Source organism: Polypterus senegalus, chromosome 8 (assembly GCF_016835505.1).
Source record: "Polypterus senegalus isolate Bchr_013 chromosome 8, ASM1683550v1, whole genome shotgun sequence".
Lineage (NCBI taxonomy): Eukaryota > Metazoa > Chordata > Cladistia > Polypteriformes > Polypteridae > Polypterus > Polypterus senegalus.
Window position 1 is genome coordinate 40929248 of NC_053161.1, and position 15285 is coordinate 40944532.

A 15285-nucleotide genomic window follows, 5' to 3' on the forward strand; every position below is an offset into this window, starting at 1 on the left:
CAGTTAGGTGGCTCCAGGGAAAAATGACACATATGCAAAGTTTGTATGCTTTAGGTCTGTAGTGTCTGATTTTTATCTGAATGACATTTTGTTTGTCTCTTTATTTTAGACAATTTGGTTGGTGGCATTCATTGCCTCACTTCTCCTGGGGCTTGATTATGGATTGTTGGTGTCTGTTGGCTTTGCAGTCCTAACAATTGTCTACCGAACCCAAAGGTATACAATTATGAAAAATATCACTATCTTTTAGAGATCTCTGTAAAAGATCTAAATGTACCCTAATTACTGTTTATTTCAAGATACATGTAATGCATTTGATGACATCTTAAATTATTTAGAAATGTCTGTATAAATATATGTATACATTTTAGATTCCCTTCCATTTTTTCATGATATTTCCATAAAATGTGGTTGTTTAAAGATATTTTTAAATTAATTGTGGATGTGTTTAATTGATTTCCAATCCAGTTAGGTATGTTGACAAAAATCTGTTTAACTATTCAAACTCTACTATTCAAGATTTAAAAATGTAGTTGTCTTTATTGTATATCACATTTATTGTTTATGTGTAATATGATACTTGAATATGATGATTGAAAATTAACAAAATAAAATATATAGGTAAGGCTCAAACCACAATATTTATGGTTTTACAGTGACATGTGCTACTCTCTGTGCTTTTCTGCAAATGCCATAGACCAGCAATAAGATGACGCTTTCCAACTATTCTCTGATCAATTTTTAAAAATATCTGATTATTTAAATAACAATGAATATATTAATTATTCAAACTCAAATATTGAAGATTTAAAATTGCATTTGCATATGTTTAATATGATGCCTTCTTCCTATTTTAAATATATAAGAAGTGAATAATTCTGTAATGTTTTAGATGTTGAAGACAAAACTTTTTTTACAAAAATAAATAATAGCACGGCGGTGCAGTGGGTAGCGCTGCTGCCTCGCATTTAGGAGACCCGGGTTTGCTTCCCAGGTCCTCCCTGTGTGGAGTTTGCATGTTCTCCCCGTGTCTGTATATGTTTCCTCCGGGTGCTCTGGTTTCCTCCCACAGTCCAAAGACATGCAGGTTAGGTGCATTGGCGATTCTAAATGGTCCCTAGTGTGTGCTTGGGGTGTGTGTGTGTGTGTATGTATGTATGTATGTATGTATGTATGTATGTATGTGCCCTGCGGTGGGCTGACGCTCTACCCAGGGCTTGTTTCCTGCCTTGCGCCCTGTGTTGGCTGGGATTGGCTCCAGCAGACCCCCGTGACCCTGTAGTTAGGATATAGCGGGTTGGATAATGGATGGATGGAAATAATAATCGAAGATCTGTACTTACACACACTTACTACAAACAAAAAATGTGCCCTTTGCTAGCATCTTATTCTAGCTATGAATCATCATTTATGTCAATGTGCAATCCAGTCTGCCTGTTTTTGTTTACAGACCAAAATGTAGAATTCTTGGCCAGATCCCACATACAGATCTGTATTGTGATGCTGAGGAGTTTGAAGAGGTAAGGTAATACATGTAATTAATCATAAATGTCAGAAAATGTTACACTTGAAGTGCATTCTAATGTATTAATTTTCAAGTTGTTTTAAGTATCTTCTAAAGACAAGCTTATTAAAATGTTGCCATTTATCATTTGAATCAGATAGTATGTAATGGGTATGTTTTAACATGAATGTTTCTTATAAAATAACTTTTTTGGGATTTAAGCAAGGCATATGAAAGTAAACTATTTTCTTTTTATAGGCTGTTGAAATTCCTGCTATTAAAATATTCAGTGCAAACTGTCCACTATATTTTGCAAACAGCAATATGTACGTTGATACCTTGAAAAAAATGGTAAGTTAACTAAATTTGTGAATATTCTTGTAAACATTACCACTGAAATTAGTACATTAAAAATTATTGGAGAAACAGGTCTTATTAAGAACCATCAATATATTAGTGCTATGTTATTCAGTTCAGAATTTGCACCTGGCATTGTGACTAACCTAAGGAATGCTGCTTCCTTCCCCAAGCAGCTCACTGTGGGACTCTGAGCAGGTCACATAACCTTCCATTGCAAAAACACTTTGTAATTATCCTATAAAGCACATTGGGATGATGATATCTTCTTTATACAATTGCTAGTAGTAAATAAGGATTACATTCTGCAAACTATTTGGATTTTCTCATGGAATGGATAAAATAGTGATCGTGACAGTACATATGGGAATAGAAAAAATGCATAGAATACTGATAATGTACTTCTGAACAGGAGTGATCGTTTTAAACTTCCAGCTAAATAGTTGTGCAGGAGCAAGTCAAACATGAGAAATAAAACAGGACAATGCAGGATTGGGACTTGAAGCGCAATACTTGTGGTTTACAGTGACACGTGCTACCATCTGTACCATTCTGCAAATGCCATAGGCCACCAATAAGATGACTGTTTCCAACTATTCTCGGATCAATTTTTTTCACAGTTAAATTCACTTTTTGTTAGGTTACCTGCAAAATACCAAAAATTTCTTATCTGTCAGTCAGTGAGTCAATCAGGGACATGCAGCTTTATATATAGAAATTATATAATAAGATAAAGAGACTCAACACAAACAAGTAATATTTATATTGACTGAGAATTTTCTAAGACCCTGGGCTAACTTGTAGCTGGATATGATTGAGTAATTCTTTGTAGCCTAAAGGCTGTTTGCTTAAAAGTTATTGCACAGGTGTATGCTGTATTACCATTTTAAGGAATTCTACTATGGATAAAATGTCTGTGATCTGAAACCTAAATATTTTATTAATTGTGCTTTTGTTTACAGTGTAATTCAACTGCTTTATTTTATTTTTCATTTGAATATTGCATGAATGGTGTTACTTTAAATATTATTATTGAATGTAGCAGCTTCTGATGTTTGTTATGAATGGTTGATGTTGTTGGTGAAATTTAATAATTATAGGATTTGGTGAGGAGTACATGATTATTTTTTTTAATGTCTGACATAGAACTGAAATATTGTCACACATTGTAAAATGGTCATATCTGTTTATTGGTGAAATAAGTTTGGTGTATCTTTGCCACTTTTTAATATCAATTTTAATGCTGTACTGTTGCTGTTGTTGTTATAGACAGGAGTAGATCCAGCTGAGTTGCAGGCTGCAATGGAAACTATGAAAAAAGGTGAAAAGAAAATGAAAGAAAAACAGAAAAAGACCCCTGACCAGAAAAGAAAATCAATTGTTAAACTTGTGAGTAAATCTTTTTTAAGAAACATTGCAACAGTATTTTTCTAATTCTGTTTTTATTTGCCTACATTTAAAATTAATTTTCAATAGCTTATTCAATGCCTTTTTTAGGGACTGATTCCCTATTCGTTAAGTGGCAGTGCGGTAAAGCTGGTAAATTGAATTATTTCCTTATTACAAGGGAGCGGGAATTGTGTGCCTGCAGCTACATGTAAACTGTTGGGTTGGGTGTTTTCGTTGGTGTTGAGGTACACATGTTTGTATGTAATATATTCTGCAATGTCTGTTTTGTTACATGTTCACTGTTCTAATGTCACTGTGATGTATAACAAGGTTATTCTGTCTATAGTAGTCAACATAAACAACAGAGTAGTTTATCTCCTAGGAATAGTGACAGTAATACAATATCAAAAAAAGACACACAAACAAATACATCATACATACTACTGTACATAGAATGCATCATATCTAATTATATGCAATTAATACAATAAATATCCTCAAAAAACATACCATATTTGTTTTTATGACTGACTGTTCAGTAACCTTATGATCCGTGGATAGAAACTATCCTTGAAACTACAGGTGCAAGTGTCAATGTTCTGTTTTCCACAAAGGAGGAGTGAGAAAAGCTGCTCTGCAGGATGTATGAGGTATTATAGGGTGTGTATGTATGTGTGTGTGTGTGTAAAATACTGTACATATGTTAAACAGAAGGCAGCCAGTAATATTGTGTGCCACATTCACCAGCCTCTAATGCGCTTTACAATATTGAGCTGAGCAGTTGCCAAACTAGGATGTAATTAAACCACTGTAGATGGACTCCTGTGTCCATGGATGAACTCCTTATGTAGAAGTTAGTGAAAACAGATGGAGAAGTCTGATGTTTCCTCGAAGGTCTGAGGTTTCAATAGCTGAAATGTGTTGTGTTCATTTCAGTTCCTCTCTGATAGTCACTCCAAAAAATGTAAGGCTGCTCTGCCTCTTAAAAGCATACAGTAGTACTCTTCTATAAACTGTTCCTTGATTTTGCTGACATTATTATTATTGTTCTGGCACAACCAAATCTCATCTCTTAATCTGCCTCATCCTAGTAGGTGGGCAGGCCTATGTTTATAATGTCAGCAAAATTAATGATGGAGTTAGAGGTGTGTTTGCTCACACAGTCTGACGTGAACAAGAAGTACAGAATAGGGCTCAGCAACTACCCTGTGGTGTGCCAGCAGTGAAGGTCAACATGGAGCAGGTGATGCTGCCAATAAGCATACTTAGTTGTGTTGGTTAAGCATCCAAAATCCAGCTGTAGCTGTGAGTCATAAATTGAAGAGTTTAAAGATCACCCTTGATGATACACAGTGTTAAAGCTGAGCTGTGATTTATAAACAGGACTCGGACATCACAGATTTTTTCCAGATGTGCCAAGATGATAAGTATAAGGGATATGGCATCTTCTGTGGACCAGTTGTGTCAATATACATACTAGGGGTGGTTCAAATGACCTTGAATATTCTTATAATGTGTCCCAGAACTCCATCTCTGAAAACATGTCATCATGACTGGCGTGAGTGGCCACTGGTCTGTCGTCATTCAGACAATTCAGTTTAGTTTTTTAAGGAGACTAAATTCCTGTTTTAAAATGCAGTAACATAATCTGCACTTTGCAGTACTGTGGTGCTGCTATAACAAGACATTCTAATTTCATATTTAGTTTAAATAATTGTCTGGACAATTTTAAGGTTACCTATTTGGATTAAATCATAGTGCATTCCTCCTAAATATTTAAAAATCCTTGATTACCTCCATAATCGTCTGTCTTACACATACAATATGCTGACATGTGTTTGTATGTATTAGAACAGTTTGCATACTTGTCTAATCTTAGTGTTCAAACTAGAAAACAATACCATACACCTAGAGTGGCCAAAAATCTTACATATTTATTTTAAATAAAGGAAAAAATATAATGCTAACCATTTGGTGAACAAAGTAGAAGTTTGTCTTGTGTGGTGTAAGGTTTGTCTTTGGGAGAAGGGTGAGTTGGTTTTGTTTCAAATGTTTTAGTCATCCTTGTCCTCCTCCTTTTATATCTGCGAAATGCAGTATAGTTCAGAAACAGTTGTGCTTCCTCTGATTATCTCTGTCTTTACAGACCAAAGATATGGAGATGAGTGTCAAACATGAACTTGTGGATGAAGGAATCCATGAAGACATTCAGAGCAATGGCCAGTGTGCTAAAGAAGAAAATCACTGCTTAGAAACAGATGAAACACAAATCTTTTTGGACTCACTCACCCATATTCATTACATTATCCTGGACTTTACTCCTGCCATCTTTATAGATTCAGTTGGCACAAAGACACTTAAATCTGTAAGTATTATTTTACTCAGGATACAAAGGAGAATGTAGTTCATATACTACTTTAAAAAGACATATATTGCAAGAATAGTTGGTTTTGTGCCCATCTGTATTTATGTTAACATGGGCAAAACTCTGTAAAACTAAACTCTATGTTTTGTTTTTTTTTTCCAGATTATAAAAGAATATAATGAAGTTGGTATTACCGTCCTAGTCGGAGGGTGCAGAGGTGTGTTATTAATATTTGTCTTTCAGTTTTCCCATTCCACCAGCTAAGTGTATTTCATTGTTTGATCTGTGTGTTTCATGCTGATATAAAGAACAGAAAGGCCTGTCTGTCCTGTACAAGTCAGAGTATAAATGCATCTTCCCTTTCCAAGACATATTTACAAAAGCTATTTTTAGGTTTTTTGGTTAACAGTTCCTATCATTGAACTGTTGATGTCATCATGCCACTTGGATATTACCAAGAATGGTTAGAGTTGGTATATTTTTAAGTAAACAGAGAAGACTGCTTCCTTTTGTGCAGAGATAGGGCATTTATATCTTTGGGTTGCAGGGTGTATTCTTTGCAACCATCTGAACTGTGTCCGTCTTAACACCAGCTAGTCTTCCTTTCGGTAAGGACTCCATTGTGTTTCATTTCGCTAATCGCTTTGTGCCTTGGGATTGTGAGATGTTAAATGTTTTCTAAATACACCTCTGGAATGTAAAACTCAGTAAAATATAACTTCTAATCAATAACATATATACAGTGGGATGCAAAAGTTTGGGCAACCTTGTTAATAGTCATTATTTTCCTGTATAAATCGTTGGTTGTTATGATAAAAAATGTCCGTTAAATATATCATATAGGAGACACACACAGTTATATTTGAGAAGTGAAATGAAGTTTATTGGATTTACACAAAGTGTGCAATAATTGTTCAAACAAAATCAGGCAGGTGCATAGATTTGGGCACCGTTGTCATTTTATTGATTCCAAAACTTTTAGAACTAATTATTGGAACTCAAATTGGCTTCGTAAGCTCGGTGACCCCTGACCTACATACACAGGTGAATCCTATAATGAGAAAGAGTATTTAAGGGGGTCAATTGTAAGTTTCCCTCCTCCTTTAATTTTCTCTGAAGAGTAGCAACATGGGGGTCACAAAACAACTCTCAAATGACCTGAAGACAAAGATTGTTCACCATCATGGTTTAGGGGAAGGATACAGAAAGCTGTCCCAGAGATTTAAGCTGTCTGTTTCCACAGTTAGGAACATATTGAGGAAATGGAAGACCACAGGCTCAGTTCAAGTTAAGGCTCAAGTGGCAGACCAAGAAAGATTTCGATAGACAGAAGCGGCGACTGGTGAGAACAGTCAGAGTCAACCCACAGACCAGCACCAAAGACCTACAACATCATTTTGCAGCAGATGGAGTCACTGTGCATCGTTCAACCATTCGCACTTTACACAAGGAGATGCTGTATGTGAGAGTGATGGAGAGGAAGCCTTTTCTACGCCCACAGCACAAACAGAGCCGCTTGAGGTCTGCTCAAGCACATTTGGACAAGCCAGCTTCATTTTGGAATAAGGTGCTGTGGACTGATGAAACTAAAATTGAGTTATTTGGGCATAACAAGGGGCATTATGCATGGAGGAAAAAGAACACAGCATTCCAAGAAAAACACCTGCTACCTACAGTAAAATATGGTGGTGGTTCCATCATGCTGTGGGGCTGTGTGGCCAGTGCAGGGACTGGGAATCTTGTCAAAGTTGAGGGACGCATGGATTCCACTCAGTATCAGCAGATTCTGGAGACCAATGTCCAGGAATCAGTGACAAAGCTGAAGCTGCGCCCGAGCTGGATCTTTCAACAAGACAACGACCCAAAACACTGCTCAAAATCCACTAAGGCATTCATGCAGAGGAACAAGTACAACGTTCTGGAATGGCCATCTCAGTCCCCAGACCTGAATATAATTGAAAATCTGTGGTGTGAGTTAAAGAGAGCTGTCCATGCTCGGAAGCCATCAAACCTGAATGAACTAGAGATGTTTTGTAAAGAGGAATGGTCCAAAATACCTTCAACCACAATCCAGACTCTCATTGGAACCTACAGGAAGCGTTTAGAGGCTGTAATTTCTGCAAAAGGCAGATCTACTAAATATTGATTTCATTTCTTTTTTTGTGGTGCCCAAATTTATGCACCTGCCTGATTTTGTTTGAACAATTATTGCACACTTTTTGTAAATCCAATAAACTTCATTTCACTTCTCAAATATCACTGTGTGTGTCTCATATAAGATATATTTAACTGACATTTTTTATCGTAACAACCAACGATTTATACAGGAAAATAATGAATATTAACAAGGTTGCCCAAACTTTTGCATCCCACTGTATATATATATTTTTTTATACATACCCAACTTTTAGTTACAGTCAAGTGAGCTAATATTGCTGAGATGGAACTGGTTGAACTGCAGTGCAGGAAATCTTTACAATTTGTTTCTTCATTATTCTGGAAACTTAATAGGAACAATAAATAATGTGATGTAATAATCATTAGACAACATGACAGGATCCAAAACTCATATACAGTGCATCTAATTTTTCTAACTGATATTTGTACAATTACATTCCATAAAGTTGAGTAGAACCAGTATAGCAAGCAAGAGATACAGAAGGGTCCAAAACAAACAGTCATAAAGAAAACACAATAATCCTTGTGTCACTCTTAGCCACTCTGAGACAAGTTCAAGTTCCCAAAATGTTTATGTCCTGTCTCTCCTTTCAGTCCAGTCTATCTGTTCCTTGCTACTTTTCCTCCAGTTATTAGAGTGTTTGTCACTTATGTGTGTGTCTGTGTTTCTTGGTACTGTATTATAGTCCACTATTTTAAGAAGACTTGCAAGAAAGAATTTAATTGTACATCATGACATTATACTTGGTCTTGAAATAATGCTCCTTCTGACTCCACACTTAATGGATCTTTGACTTTGAGGAGGTTTTAAACCCCTTCTTACAGGTCATCTCAAGCCTTGCACTGTCCTTTCTAGAAGGAACTAGGAGACTGGTGAGAATGTATGAGACCAGAAGATGAAATGTAGTCAGAAAACCAAGCCAAAATTCTAAACTGTCCTATCTTTCACCTAAGCCCAAACCAAAACCAACCTTTACAGTATATCATTGCACTAGTGAGTCACAAGCTACAACACAACATTCATAACCACACTGTATAACAGGACATAATTGGTATCCATGAAAACCAAAATGGTGGCAGAAAAGATGAAAAAACAATTTGATAATTTAAAAACAAAACAAATATTGAAATTTAATTCCTTGGTTATCAAACCCCCAGAAGTGATGTAAAATGTTTATAACACCAAGGAGACAAAGAAAAAAAAATCAACAAAAATACTAATCATAACAATCCCATGAATCACTTTGTGAGCCAGGGAAACCTACATTTGATCCAAGTACAACAGGCCAGAGACCTTGTTGTCCCCCATTCCCTAAACCTGCCACATGCCATAGATGGCCAGTCTCCATAGCAGTATGGCTGTTCTCTGAGGGGCTTGTGCTAGTGCTTTCTGGAAGAACTGAATGCCCTCTGTTAGTCTGGACGGATTGAACTTTGTGATATTCCCTCCTTGACTTTCCTGTTGCCAGTGCCTATACCTTCCTCATATTTACATCATACCGTATTCTGGCGACGTGTTACGTGTTGTACAGACATGACAACTTGCTTGGTCATTCTCCGTGCTGTCTGTTATATGATAACTGAGTGCTGGTGTATGTAGTGTACAGCAGCAAAATTACATTCATATTAACCTCCTTAACATTGCATTTTATTCCAAAAAACATGTAAAAAGCAATGCATTTTTTTTTTGGCATGAAAAAAGTACATGATACAAATTAATGATACAAATAATAGTCATCTTCTTTCGGCTGCTCCTGTTAGGGTTTGCCACAGGGGATCATCTTTTTCCATATCTTCATGTCCTCTTCATCTTGCTCTGTCACACCCATCACTTGCATGTCCTGTCTAACCACATCCATAAATCTTCTCTTAGACCTTCCTCTTTTCCATTTGCCTGGCAGCTCTATCCAGAACATCCTTTTCCCAATATACCCAGCATCTCTCCTCTGCACATGCCCAAAACAACACATTCTCGCCTCTGACTTTGTCTCCCAACCGTCCAACTTGAGCTGACCTTTGTCTCCCAACCGTCCAACTTGAGCTGACCCTCTAATGTACTCATTTCTAATCCTATCCATCCTCGTCACACCCAGTGCAAATCTTAGCAGGAGACAGAGCTGGAGGTGTCAGAACTGAAGATGCTATCTAGTCAGTGACACCGTCTCCAGCCCATATAACATAGTTGGTCTTAATACCGTCTTGTAGACCTTCCCTTTCACTCTTGCTGATACCTGTCTGTCACAAATTACTCCTGACACTTTTCTCCACCCATTCCACCCAGCCTGCATTCTCTTTCTTTTTCTCTTCTCTTCTTTTCCACAATTCCTGTTACTCTGTACTGTTGATCCCAAGTGTTTAAACTCATCCACCTTCACCAACTCTACTCATGCATCCACACCATTCCACTGACTTCTCTCTCATTCACACATGTATTATATCTATTTCGTACTGACCTTCATTCCTTTCCTCTCTAGAGCATATCTCCACCTATCCATTGTCTCCTCGAATTGCTCCTCACTCTTAATACATATCACAATATCATCAGCAAACATCATAGTCCGCGGGGACTCCTGTCTAATCTCGTCTGTCATCCTGTCCATCACCATTGCAAATAAGAAAGGGCTCAGAGCCGATCCCTGGTGTAATCCTACCTCAACGTTGAATGCATCCATCACTCCTACCACAGACCTCATCACTGTCGCACCTCCCTCGTACAATTTTTTACAACTCTTACGTACTTCTCTGCCACTCTCAACTTCCTCATACAACTCCCCTCAAAGCAACCATACCATGCTCATTACATACTACAACTCCTGGCCTTCTCTGTACTTCTCCATCAACACCCTGAGTGCAAACATTGCATCTGTGGTGCTTTCTTGGCATGAAACTATACTGCTGCTCACTAATCATCACATCCCTTTTTAACCTAGCTTACACTACTCTTTCCCATAACTTCATGCTGTGGCTCATCAATTTTATTCCCCTGTAGTTACTGCAGTCCTGCACATCCCCTTTATTCTTAAATATTGGCACCAGTACACTTCTTCTCCACTCCTCAGGCATCCTCTCACTTTCCAAGATTCCATTAAACAATCTGGTTAAAAACTCCACTGCCATCTCTCCTAAACACCTCTATACTTCCACAGGTATATTATCCGGACCAACAACCTTTACATTCTTCATTATGTTCATAGCTGTCCTCACTTCCTTCTTGCTAATCCACTGCACTTCCTGATGCACTATCTCCACATCACTCAATTTTCTGTCTCTCTCTCTCGTTCTCTTCATTCATTAGCCTCTGAAAGTACTCTTTCCATCTGCTCAACACACTCTCCTCGCTTGAGAGTACGTTTCCATCTTTATTCTTTATCTCCCTAACCTGCTGCACATCTTTCCCAGCTCGATCCCTCTGTCTAGCCAATCGGTAGGTACAGGTCCTTTTCTCCCTCCTTAGTGTCCAACTTCTCATACAACTCATCACATGCCTTTTCTTTAGCCTTCACCACCTCTCTCTTCACCGTGCTTCTTATCTCCCTGTACTGTTGTATGCTTTCTACATCTCTCTGACTATCCCACTTCTTCGCCATCCTCTTCCTCTGTATACCCTCGTGTACTTCCCTATTCCACCACCAGGTTTCATTTTCCTCCTTCCTCTGTCCAGATGTCACACCAAGCACCCTTCTTGCTGTCACCCTTACTACTGCTGTAGTTGCCCAGCTGTCCTTCACTGCCACCCAGTACCTGTCTTATCTCCTCCCTAAACTCAACCTTGCAGTCTTCCTTTTTCAACTTCCACCATTTGATCCTTGTCTCTGCCCTCATTCTCCTCCTCTTCATGATCTCTTAACTTTATCCTACAGATCTCCATCCACAGCACAAGCCTTCATAACCAGCTTGTTGCCTTTTCCCTGTACAGTGACCATAGCTGCATTATGTATGGTGCTAAGAAGACAAACATCTTTCTTGTCTTTCCATTTCAGTGCAAGCACTTTACCCTTTTGCCAAGCTACCAAAGCACCTTGCTGTAATTTAGCTGTGCGAAATTTTTCAGGCATGTCACGATGGTTGGGGCACACTATTCCATATGCGTCAGTATTTCTTTGCTTTCAGCAAAATGTCAAATAGCTCTGGCGAAGTATAAAAATTGTCCATGGTTACATAGTAACCTTGATCCAGTAGAGCATCTATCAAAGTCAGCAATGCTGTACTGATTGTATTTCAGAGCAAACATTGTCCCTTTCCCTGTGTACAGAACCAAATTCCAAATGTATCCTGTTTTACATTCACTAAGCTTGTAAACTATGCCAAATCTTGCTCTTTTTGACATGATGTACTGTGTCTGTTACAGTCTACCCTTATAAGCCATAAGTCTTTCATCAATGATGACATCACAGTCTGAAATGTAAACGCTCCGAAATTTTGTTACAATAGCCTAGTATATCTCCCAAATTGTTTTCAGTTTTGGTGCTGGATGGGTATTCTCATCAAAGTCTTCATGGTTGGTAAAGTGCAGATATTTCATAATTTGTGAAAACCTGCACTCAGACGTAAGTTCTCTAAAGAACGGCAAGACGTATCTGTACAGTTGCAGAGTGACAGTCTGGACTAACACTTTTAGCACAATTTTTGCAGCCCAAGTAATGCTCAGGTCTAACGCTAAGAAGGTTAACAGGCTAACCCATTAACAGTTGTGTTTGGTGTTCTCCCATATGGGCTTAAAGTGGAGAAGGACAAACAAATCATAATTGCCTCTACCACACTACTAGCACGTAGACTTATTTTAGTCAACTGGAAGAATCCCAGTCCACCACCTTTAAGTCAGTGGGTAACTGATGTTCTGTCCTGTCTGAAATTGGAAAAAATAAAACTAAAATATGGCAGGATCTAGTCAATAACATTTTAAAATAAGATTCTATATCGGGGGGGGAAAAATACTCTTCCTTCCTTGTTGCATCAAACATTTGTTTTGTTACCTGGCTCTCCTCTCTTTCTTTCTTTTGGGTGGGGGTTGAATTTTGGTTTTATTAAGTTTGATTTGATTGTATGGATTGTTATTTGTTTTTATTTAAAATTATTAAAAATAATGCAGGTATATGAAGGAACAAAGAAATCTCTCTTTATTATACAAATGTAATGTATTATTATTATTAGTTAACCATTTCCTTCAGTGAGTTTTCTATCTTGATTAAGTTGAAAATCCCATTTTTTATTTTTTTTTTTTAACCAGAGCTCTTATGTTTAAGTTTGGTAATGGTTGACTTGGCTACCACCCATCTTCAATTTCTTTACATTAGAGATCATATTTTGGCAGGCTGATCTCTGTATATTTTGAGGATTTTGGTTTCCTGAAAGCGTACGTGTATAATTACACTTGACAAGGTTGCAAATGTGATATTGAATAATATTGTTTTGTTTTTGTTTTGACAGAAAGTGTACTAACTGACCTTAACAAATTTAACTTTTTTGAAATCTCCGTGACCAGAGAGCTTTTCTTTCCAACAATACACGATGCCGTTCTGTACTGCAGAGATAAATACTGTGCTTTCTCGCCTTGAGGAACTGTCAGTAGATTCCGGCAAAGAGCTGATCCTAGTGTGGTCCTTCAAAGGCAAAGACAGCTGGGAAGATTTCACAGTACTGTTGATGTCTATTTGGTAGATTTTTGCCAACATTGTTTTTATTTTTTGAAGAGGTTTTTTTAAATATTAATTTTAAAAATACAGAGTGTTTTGGTAAAGGGCTGTGTGTGACAAGAACATTCCAAAGTGATTTAGTGAACAATACAGCTCAGCTTTTCATTTTTTGAAATATTGCAATGTGATGAAGCTGTATGTAGCACACAGGAATAAACAGAGGTGGCAATTTCAAGATGTTTATGATGCTAATGTGGGGGCAGTCATTTTTCATAGTCCACATCTGTCTGAATGACAGCCATGTCTCAGACAGTCGAGTCCTTTGTGTTTCACAACTAAAAACCATGACTGAAGTCATTTTGAAATGTGCCTTGGGAATTCCTTTCATGTGCGTTTTGTGCACTTTGCCAATTATTCATCCTGAGTGGGGAAAACAATACTTGTGGTGTGATGGGAATGAATTATTTGTGTTTCTGGAGAAGCATATGAATCAATAGATTCCAAAATATTTGACTAGTGTTACTGGAAATTTAAGTTATTAAAACACTTTACCATAGCCTTAAAACTTTCTTGAACAATAGAAGTTTTTATTTTTTAAAATAAAACTATTTGTAGAATTTTAGAATATTTATGTTTTCAAGTTCTTTATTTATTTCCTTGTACAAATGGTAGATATATGGGGAAATGTGCAACTTTATAAAAATAATAAATAGTTCATTATTCCTAGCGATTGTGAAAAAAGCAGTCTAGTAATTGTTTTATTTTTACAGGAAAATAATCGATTAACTGTTGAATTCAGAACTGAGCATTAAATCAATGTTAATTTCATGCTAATTCACATAATAAATATTTATTTTAACAATAGAAAAAAGACGATCAGCTTTATATTAGGTAATTCATGATCTGGAGAATGCAAACTCATGACAGATTTTTGTACAAAATATACGATTTACTTCTGGTCAGTGTGCAGCACTGTGTATTCTATTTTTATGTGGCATGTAATATTTAACATCTCGTTCTCTCAGTGTGGCAGGCTAAAGACTGTATTTTTATAAAGCAAGATCTGTGGTTATTTTCTATTTAATGGTAGAAAGAAAACATAATGTGATTTGTGACTAATTAAAATTAACTTCTTTTTTTTTATCCCAGCCAAATAAAGTTAATGATTTTATTTTTCTTTTGGTGTTGGTTTCAGTTTTGTATATTCAGTTAAAGATGATACCAGCCCAAGTTGCACATCATTGTGATATTGTAATTACATTACATAGAAAAAGCCCACATATTCACTGGGAGAATGAATGTACAGATGCCACCTAGTAGTCACTTTGTGCTGCCTACTTTCAATCATCATCCTAAAATTAATTTATAACACTAAAATTAACCTGGATGGAGTCCTTATGGTGTCAGATAGATGTCTTAATTTATGTTAGGTAGAATTCCCAGGGCGTCTTGAATCAGAAGTTCTAAAGCACATAGTCCCAAACACTTCCAATAAAGTCAACTAGAGGGGAATATCACTGTCAAACCCTGGTTATTAATAAGGGCAAGCACTGAATTTTTTATAAAATAAAATATTTATTCACAAAAAATGCATTCCAAATCACAATAAAGCTCCATGGCAAAATGGAATTGTATGTAACAAACCACAGAGCTGAAGGTCAAAAAAAAATCCAGAAAAATCACAAGGCACCTAAATTTACAAATGCACAAGAACTTGGCACTCCAGAGCCTATTCACAAGGAGCCGAGCAGGAACTGTAGAACACCTGCCACATGTATAGGACAGGGCAGTTTCTGGTGGGGAGAGGCAGGTGGGACCACCCATAAAACACTTGGAACATCATAAAGGCAGCTTACATA

General features: G+C 37.0%; 1 protein-coding gene across 4 annotated transcripts in view; it reads left to right on the forward strand.

The window, feature by feature from the left end:
- slc26a5 (solute carrier family 26 member 5) overlaps window positions 1–14603 on the forward strand; it is a 153497-nt gene extending 138894 nt beyond the window's left edge. For 3 of the 4 annotated variants that reach the window (XM_039761007.1, XM_039761009.1, XM_039761008.1), the window contains 8 exons: window positions 110–216; window positions 1451–1520; window positions 1763–1855; window positions 3131–3250; window positions 3359–3400; window positions 5397–5615; window positions 5778–5832; window positions 13221–14603. In XM_039761007.1, coding sequence (XP_039616941.1) covers window positions 110–216; window positions 1451–1520; window positions 1763–1855; window positions 3131–3250; window positions 3359–3400; window positions 5397–5615; window positions 5778–5832; window positions 13221–13348 — 834 coding nt within the window. In that variant the 3' untranslated portion in view covers window positions 13349–14603. The remainder of the gene's footprint in view (window positions 1–109; window positions 217–1450; window positions 1521–1762; window positions 1856–3130; window positions 3251–3358; window positions 3401–5396; window positions 5616–5777; window positions 5833–13220) is intronic. The other variant, XM_039761010.1, reaches the window with a different exon arrangement.
- The last annotated feature ends 682 nt before the right edge of the window (window positions 14604–15285 follow it).